This window comes from Procambarus clarkii, chromosome 16, assembly GCF_040958095.1.
Source record: "Procambarus clarkii isolate CNS0578487 chromosome 16, FALCON_Pclarkii_2.0, whole genome shotgun sequence".
In the NCBI taxonomy this organism is placed as follows: domain Eukaryota; kingdom Metazoa; phylum Arthropoda; class Malacostraca; order Decapoda; family Cambaridae; genus Procambarus; species Procambarus clarkii.
The window spans coordinates 25,192,080-25,201,131 of record NC_091165.1 but is presented as its reverse complement, the minus strand read 5'-3'; the positions used below and the strand labels follow the sequence as shown (position 1 = coordinate 25,201,131).

General features: G+C 46.8%; 1 protein-coding gene across 1 annotated transcript; it reads right to left on the bottom strand.

Moving 5' to 3' along the window:
• Positions 1 to 5,887: 5,887 nt before the first annotated feature.
• LOC138365301 (uncharacterized) lies at positions 5,888 to 7,507 on the bottom strand. Its single transcript, XM_069325586.1, has one exon. The coding sequence runs from the start codon at positions 7,505 to 7,507 to the stop codon at positions 5,888 to 5,890; it is 1,620 nt and encodes a 539-aa protein (XP_069181687.1).
• Positions 7,508 to 9,052: the final 1,545 nt, after the last annotated feature.

The following is a 9,052-nucleotide window of genomic DNA, read 5'->3' as shown; positions in this document are numbered from 1 at the left end:
TCTACTCTGACACTGAAAAAGTTATTTCTAACGTCCCTGTGGCTCATTTGGGTAACTCAGTTTCCACCTGTGTCCCCTTGTTCGCATACCACCCGTGTTAAACAGTTTATTCTTATCAACTCTGGCAATCCCTCTGAGAATTTTGTAGGTGGTGACCATGTCTACCCTTACTCTTCTGTCTTCCAGTGTCGTGAGGTGCATTTCACGCAGCCTTTCCTCGTAACTCATGCCTCTTAGTTCTGGAACTAGTCTAGTGACATACCTCTGAACTTTTTCCAGCTTCGTCTTGTGCTTGACAAGGTACGGGCTCCACGCTGGGGCCGGCATATTCCAGGATTGGTCTTACATAGCTGTGTACAAGGTTCTGAATTATTTCTTATACAGGGTTCCTGAAGGCAGTTCTGATGATAGCCAGCCTCGCATATGCCGCAGATGTAATTATCTTGATTTGAACTTCAGGAGATAGGTTTGGTGTGATATCAGCTCCTAGATCTTTTTCTCTGTCCGTTTCATGAAGTACTTCATCTCCTATCCGGTATCCTGTGTCTGGTCTCCTGTTTCCACCGCCTAGTTTCATTACCTTGCATTTACTCGCAATGTTCTTTGTGTGTTCCTCTGGCGACAGCTTACTATCCAAAACCACATTTAAAAAATAAAAAAAAAAATAAAAAAAATGAATTTATAGAAAAGGTCTGGATCTGTTTTACACTTGTCTGCTATACCTTTCTCAAAGTTCTTTTCTACCTCTCTTCTCACCGTTGTGTAATTGTTTCTTGCTTGTTTGCAATGTTAGTATGTCTGCGGGTTAGGCTTCTTCCATGTTGAACCATTTTCTTGTCTTTTCCTCTCTGGCCCTCTAACAATTTCTGTTGAACCAATCTTGTTTTCTAGCCCTGCATCTCTGTTCTGTTCTGCTATAAATGTTTGTGTGCTTTCATCGCATATTTCACAAATTTGGCATACATCTCATTTATCATCATTTACTTCCTTGCCTAGCAACAAGTCTGTCCAATTAAACTCATTAAAGAATTTTCTAAGTTTCCCCCCATATTGTCCCCCTCTTGAAAACGAGTTTATCAACTGTTGCAATGTCCCCATTCTCTTGTAGAGTATATCGCAAAGCATATTTAGTTTCCAACAGGATATGACCACTCTCTCCCAAGGGAGGAAGGTTCTCGATGTCAAATATCTATTCTTCTTTTCTGGTGAATATTAGATCCAGTATACGCACGCGCGGGTGTGTGTGTGTGTGTACTCACCTAGTTGTACTTGTGGGGGTTGAGCTCTGACTTTTTGGTCCCGCCTCTCATCTGTCAATCAACTGGTTGGTGTGTGTGTGTGTGTGTGTGTGTGTGGTGTGTGTGTGTGTGTGTGTGTGTGTGTGTGTGTGTGTGTGTGTGTGTCCACGTCATCAATATGCGTGCGTCCCGACACGCAAGAACATTAAGAGATAAATAACATGATGATATCGGTGCTACACCACACATCATAATCCCATTTTTTAATTTGCAAACAATAAACATAAACTGCACTGTTTTATTTAACATCTGTTTAAGTATTTAGGCCATAACAGTAACCACGTTCACTCGGTGTCCGCGTTCTTGAGCTGGACACGTATCATACGTGAGGACACCCCCTCCCCCCATCCCCCCAACAGTTGTGTCTTTCACCCGTTACGTCGTGTTTTTTCACGGAATGGAACGGACCTTATCTGTGGTGGGCCAAGACGTCACACTTTCACTGGTGTTCTGTGTCTAAAACCATACAAATAACACTATGGTATGTCCCCACTTCTGATGGCGTTCCTCATGCTGGAACAGTATCATATTATCCCACAACGTCACACTAACAACGTTCCATACTGGTACAGCATCAGACATTATCTAGAGCTGTGGTGAAACGCTGATTACCCAGCTGGAATATAACTCTGAGCTACTGTCTCACATACACATATTCGTTGTTGTTATAGATTCAGCTTCTCGGAACAAGTTCCAAGTAGCACGGGCTATGGTGAGCCCGTAGTGGACTTACCTGGCACAGAAGCAGTGCCCCCACACACATTCATCTCCGCTGTCTGTAAATGAAAGAGCACATCAGGCACGTTATTTCAGCAGCGGCCATTTATGCTTCTGGCAGCCACATTATCTTCGGGTCAAACAGGAGGGAAATCCTGTGACGAGATAGCTATTATGTGGCGCTTTGATGATCTAAGCTTTGATGATCGAGGATCACGTGTTAATAAAAGACATGGGCGAGGGAACGGCCGCCAGTGGCACCTTAAGATTGTGGTAATTAAGTAGCTACGGTAGTTTGCTACGTCCGGCGAGACCAGATCACGTTTTAATCGTTTCGAACTCAAACTGCGTGGGAATTGGACCTAATACTCCTATGTGTTTCATTTCATATGTGTTTAGAGTACCATTGTTTCATTCTTCTTTATATCTCAGTTCTTTGTCCTCATACCCCAGCTTCTTGTCATCATATTACAGTTGCATGTCCTCATATCCCATCTCCTTGTTGTCACATCCTAGTTCCTTGTCCTCATATTCCAGTTCCTTGGTTTCATATTCTAGTTGCATGACCTTATATCTCAGCTCTTTATCCTCATATCCCAGTTCCTTGTTCTAATATTAAAGCTCCTTGACCTCATATTCCAGTTCCATGTCCTTATATTCCAGTTCCATGTCCTCATATTCCAGTTCCATGTCCTCATATTCCAGTTCCATGTCCTCATATTCCAGTTCCATGCCCTCATATTCCAGTTCCATGTCCTTATATTCCAGTTCCATGTCCTCATATTCCAGTTCCATGTCCTCATATTCCAGTTCCATGTCCTCATATTCCAGTTCCATGCCCTCATATTCCAGTTCCATGTCCTCATATCCCAGTTCCATGCCCTCATATTCCAGTTCCATGCCCTCATATTCCAGTTCCATGTCCTCATATTCCAGTTCCATGTCCTCATATTCCAGTTCCATGTCCTCATATCCCAGTTCCATGCCCTCATATCCCAGTTCCATGTCCTCATATCCCAGTTCCATGCCCTCATATTCCAGTTCCATACCCTCATATCCCAGTTCCATGACCTCATATCCCAGTTCCATGCCCTCATATTCCAGTTCCATGTCCTCATATCCCAGTTCCATGACCTCATATCCCAGTTCCATGCCCTCATATCCCAGTTCCATGCCCTCATATTCCAGTTCCATACCCTCATATCCCAGTTCCATGACCTCATATCCCAGTTCCATGTCCTCATATCCCAGTTCCATGTCCTCATATCCCAGTTCCATGTCCTCATATCCCTTGCAAGTGCCGGATAGTCATACCGGCTTAGCTCTACTTCCCCAACATAATTTCCTTTCCATCTGACATTGACACAAATTCTATTTGCCAAGCTTTTGCTGGGCCTGGAAGAGTGCGTATCACGCACACAGAGTCTCAGCACGCCAGGACCCGTGCCTGGCCTGAAGGCTGACTGACTGACTGACTGACTGACTGACTGACTGACTGACTGACTGACTGACTGACTGACTGACTGACTGACTGACTGTCTGACTGACTGACTGACTGAATGCAGCTCTCGGCCAGTGGCTTCGAGCTGCCGACGTGACTGGGGAGTCGCGATGGAACATTGATACTGAGCGAGTTTCTGGGATAACGCGGCCTTTGTATAGGGTCGTGAAACATGTACCGGGTGCTTTATGGGAAGTTGCTCCTGCTACCATCATCGACCTGGGGAAGATACGACCCCGGGAAGGTACGACCCCGGGAAGGTACGACCCCGGAAGGTACGACCCCGGGAAGGTACGACCCCGGGAATGTACGATCCCGGGAAGGTTACCCATGGAAGGTACGACCCCGGGAGGGTACGACCCCGGGAAGGTACGACCCCTGGAAGGTACGACCCCGGGAAGGTACGACCCCGGGAAGGTACGACCCCGGGAAGGTACGACCCCGGGAGGGTACGGCCCAAGAATGTGTAAATATCCAATTAACTGCCTCTTATTAAGCTTCGTCGTAACAATTCCATGTGTTTTTTCGACAGCTTCGTCGTGAGCTGTGATCTGACAGTTCTCTGAGAGTGGCTTTGATTAAGGCAGCAACACAAAAGAACTTGTAAGTGCAGCACGAGAGCCCTGTTATAACTGTTCGAAAACCCCATTAGAGTGCTTGAGAATGCCGACCATACGGGAGCTGTATAATCACAGAGAGGGGGGGGGAAGATAATGGTAAAGCACCCTCCTGCGGCAAGATAATAGTACTAACTATTATATATGGATAATTCTCCAGCAAACGCTGGGAAGCTTAATGGTGGGTTTTTTCAGTAGTTTTAACAATGAAGGTAATTTGTAGAAGGGCCCAATGGGCCCATACGAGGCAGCTCCTAGTTTTTATATGCGACCAAATTCATTGAGATTTGTTATAAGACCTAATATGGCCCCTTGTCTCTGCTGGTGGTTTGGTAAACACAGCTGTTAAATGACGAGGATTATGGCGACTGGCAACTGTCCTTGTTTACTGTGGCGGCTGGTGAGTGGATACACACCGGTGATTCTTCTGGCTGTTGTTATCTGCATGTTGCACGACCCGCCTTCTACGACCTGTTTCCCATGATCTGACTCCCACGACCTGCCTCCCACGACCTGCCTCCCCCGACCTGCCTCCCACGACCTGCCTCCCACGACCCTCCTACAATGTGCCTTAAGGGTAAAAACACCCAAAACAGAATACCTTCCTCGTGGTGTGTTTCAAAGCATTACAATTCCCACATTAATGATACAAGGTATGTCTAAGACACATGTTTAAGAAACAGCTGAAGTATGGTCATGGTGGCAATAGGTGACCCACTCTTCTTCTTTCCCCCTGAAATTTATACCACATGATCCCATTACTGTACAATGCATCTGGAACGCAGCCTTGCAAAGTATTCCAACAATCAATTCATTCCACCTTTACAAGGAGAATACATTAGGGCCATATTGCTGAAAAATATTCATGGAACCCTTTCCGAGAACACATTATAGAAGCTCTCTTGAAGCTACTTAATCACAGCTTTAATATACAAAGGGAAACAAAGTATAGTTGTGAAACTCCTCCACCACTAAATGCTGTAGATGTCTTCCTTACAGTAACATCATCAAAGCGTCCTGCTGAAACAGCTATGTAAGAGCTCCTTCAACAGCTCCAAGAACACACGCCTGCAGCAGGCTGTTGAAACGTGTCTATTTCCATGCAAAACATGCGCCGGAGCCCCTCAGTGTAGCCGAGTCTCACGGGTAACATCCAATTGGACCAATGCTGGAGGCTGGAATACCAGTCCGGAACTCTGGTGAGATAGTCCTGGCCTGCGAGTGATTGTGGCAGGGGTGCTGATAGCTGTGTCTGGGGGGGAGGTTTTTGTGTATTTTGTGTGTGTGTGTGTGTGTGTGTGTGTGTGTGTGCAGGTGTATATATATGTGTGTGTATACACACATACACACACACACACACTCGCGGCATCAGACGGGACAAGACACACACAGACAGACAGACACGTACACGGGCTTACTGCCGGGTGTTGACGTGTTATAACGTCACGCTGTGGTCCCGTTCTCCTCTCCCACTCTAGGTGTTGTGGGCATGTTAGTGTTGTTGCTGCTGTTGCTGCTGTTGCTGTGTTGCTGTTGTTGCTGCTGCTGTGGTTGCTGCTGCTGCTGTTGTTCTTCTGATACTAATGAAAACCCATCAGTTGCTGCTGGTATTGCTGTCTGCTCTTGCCACTTCTGTTGCTGTTTCCTCTTGCAAATTTCCTTCCGCTGCTACTGTTGTTGCTGTCTCCTGTTGCAGCTCGTCTTACTGTTGCTCAGTAACATCTATTCTGGCAACGGTATTGCACACCTCGACCTCAGCGCTCCTGTTGAAACTTGCAATATTCTCGTAGATAACGGAGAGGCTGTGACGGGACGCCCGAGTGCTGAGAGCTGAGAGGTGACATGAGAGGTGAGGCGCTGGGAGCTGAGAGTTGACATGACAGGTGAGGCGCTGGGAGCTGAGAGCTGACATTAGAGGTGAGGCGCTGGGAGCTGAGAGTTGACATTAGAGGTGAGGCGCTGGGAGCTGAGAGCTGACATGAGAGGTGAGGCGCTGGGAGCTGAGAGTTGACATGAGAAGTGAGGCGCTGGGAGCTGAGAGTTAACATGAGAAGTGAGGCGCTGGGAGCTGAGAGTTGACATGAGAAGTGAGGCGCTGGGAGCTGAGAGTTGACATGAGAGGTGAGGCGCTGGGAGCTGAGAGTTGACATGAGAGGTGAGGCGCTGGGAGCTGAGAGTTGACATGAGAGGTGAGGCGCTGGGAGCTGAGAGTTGACATGAGAGGTGAGGCGCTGGGAGCTGAGAGTTAACATGAGAAGTGAGGCGCTGGGAGCTGAGAGTTGACATGAGAAGTGAGGCGCTGGGAGCTGAGAGCTGACATGAGAGGTGAGGCGCTGGGAGCTGAGAGTTGACATGAGAAGTGAGGCGCTGGGAGCTGAGAGTTGACATGAGAAGTGAGGCGCTGGGAGCTGAGAGTTGACATGAGAAGTGAGGCGCTGGGAGCTGAGAGTTGACATGAGAAGTGAGGCGCTGGGAGCTGAGAGTTGACATGAGAAGTGAGGCGCTGGGAGCTGAGAGTTGACATGAGAAGTGAGGCGCTGGGAGCTGAGAGTTGACATGAGAGGTAAGGCGCTGGGAGCTGAGAGTTGACATGAGAAGTGAGGCGCTGGGAGCTGAGAGTTGACATGAGAAGTGAGGCGCTGGGAGCTGAGAGTTGACATGAGAAGTGAGGCGCTGGGAGCTGAGAGTTGACATGAGAGGTAAGGCGCTGGGAGCTGAGAGTTGACATGAGAGGTGAGGCGCTGGGAGCTGAGAGTTGACATGAGAAGTGAGGCGCTGGGAGCTGAGAGTTGACATGAGAAGTGAGGCGCTGGGAGCTGAGAGTTGACATGAGAGGTGAGGCGCTGGGAGCTGAGAGTTGACATGAGAGGTAAGGCGCTGGGAGCTGAGAGTTGACATGAGAAGTGAGGCGCTGGGAGCTGAGAGTTGACATGAGAGGTGAGGCGCTGGGAGCTGAGAGTTGACATGAGAGGTGAGGCGCTGGGAGCTGAGAGTTGACATGAGAAGTGAGGCGCTGGGAGCTGAGAGTTGACATGAGAGGTGAGGCGCTGGGAGCTGAGAGTTGACATGAGAAGTGAGGCGCTGGGAGCTGAGAGTTGACATGAGAGGTGAGGCGCTAGGAGCTGAGAGTTGACATGAGAGGTGAGGCGCTGGGAGCTGAGAGTTGACATGAGAAGTGAGGCGCTGGGAGCTGAGAGTTGACATGAGAGGTGAGGCGCTGGGAGCTGAGAGCTGACATGAGAGGTGAGGCGCTGGGAGCTGAGAGTTGACATGACAGGTGAGGCGCTGGGAGCTGAGAGTTGACATGAGAGGTGAGGCGCTGGGAGCTGAGAGTTGACATGAGAGGTGAGGCGCTGGGAGCTGAGAGTTGACATGAGAGGTGAGGCGCTAGGGGGGGTGGATGTTATCCTAAAGTTTAACGAAAATTTAGGTCTATTTTTTTAAACAGTTTTCGTGCAATTTGCTGATGTATCTTAGCATTCTTTTCGTTGCTCGAACTTGAGCACCTTCGTATTTTGCAAGGTCTGTTCTCAAGAACAGGTGACTTGAGAAACAATGTGAAATATTCTATTACGGGCTAGTAAACTTAAGAGTGTGAGAGGGTGTTATTTGTTTTCTTATCGAAGATAGGTTTCATCTTGAGGTCTTTCTATTACTCTATTGGGAAGTGAGAAAATCTTTGGAAGCAGAAAGGCAGGACGCAAGTTCGATCCTGCTGTCCTGCTCCACAGATTTGTTCATAGATATATTATGTTATTTCCTAGAGTATTCTGTTGGATGTCTTCATGTCTTCACTGCCACGGTGTTTAATTGCATTTAGATCAGAGAGAAAGAGAGAGAGAGAGAGAGAGAGAGAGAGAGAGAGAGAGAGAGAGAGAGAGAGAGAGAGAGAGAGAGAGAGAGAGAGAGAGAGAGAGAGAGAGAGAGAGTTTCCAGTGTTCAGCGACGCATCATTAGCCCCTTCCACTCCATTTTGAATATAATTTCCATCGTCGTTGCTTATATGAGCCAGATATATGTGCTCTCTCACTCCGGAGGTTTATGAGAAAAAGCTGAAAGAGACTTTGGGAATCCAAGAGAAAGTATTTTACTTGTCTTCTCTAAGCCTCTGAAGGTCTTGGGATGTAAGGAGCATTTTCTTGGGTTTCTGTTTATTTTCTTCCTCAGACGTGGTCATGTTCACGATACCAACTACTGTATATATATTGTCTTCTGTCCTCTATGGTCAAAGTTAGAGATCTGCTGCATAACATATTGTGTAATAACTTACTGAGTACTCATATATGTATATATATATATATATATATATATATATATATATATATATATATATATATATATATATATATATATATATATATATAATATGTGTGTGTGTGTGTGTGTAAATCACGAAAATTAACACGTGATGAAAATGTGACAGTGTCAGACTGCGAAGGAAGAATTGAAACAGGAATTTCCTTAAGTACTTTCTTATTTATATATTGATGATAACAATTATATATTTGTTATCATCAATATATACTTGACATCATGTTCAGGTCCTTGTGTACTAATTAGGTCAATAAGATTTTCATCTGCCATTGATTTCAGTATCGTCATTGTCGATGGTAATCATGTTAAATCCTGTTACAGGTTCGATACAAGCTTTATTTTTTGGCCCCCCCAAAGATACCTCACATGACCTCATTTTGTGAAGTTTCTAAATATTTCGGCCCAATTATCTCCCCTCGCTCCCCCACCCTCTGACCTACATCCCTCCTGCAGTACACTGTTCTAAATGGCTGAGATCTACAAAATTAAATCAACGTGTGGTGTGTAGCGAGCTTGGAGAGGCTCACCGGCGGCCCCACTGTGTACGATTGGCCGTTGTGTAGGAGATTAGGAGTGGTGCCAGCGTCTCCCGCCAAGCTGGAAGG

Excerpts from the sequence above, each read along its gene's own strand:
- LOC138365301 (XM_069325586.1), bottom strand. The coding sequence starts at position 7,507 with ATGTCAACTCTCAGCTCCCAGCGCCTCACCTCTCATGTCAACTCTCAG.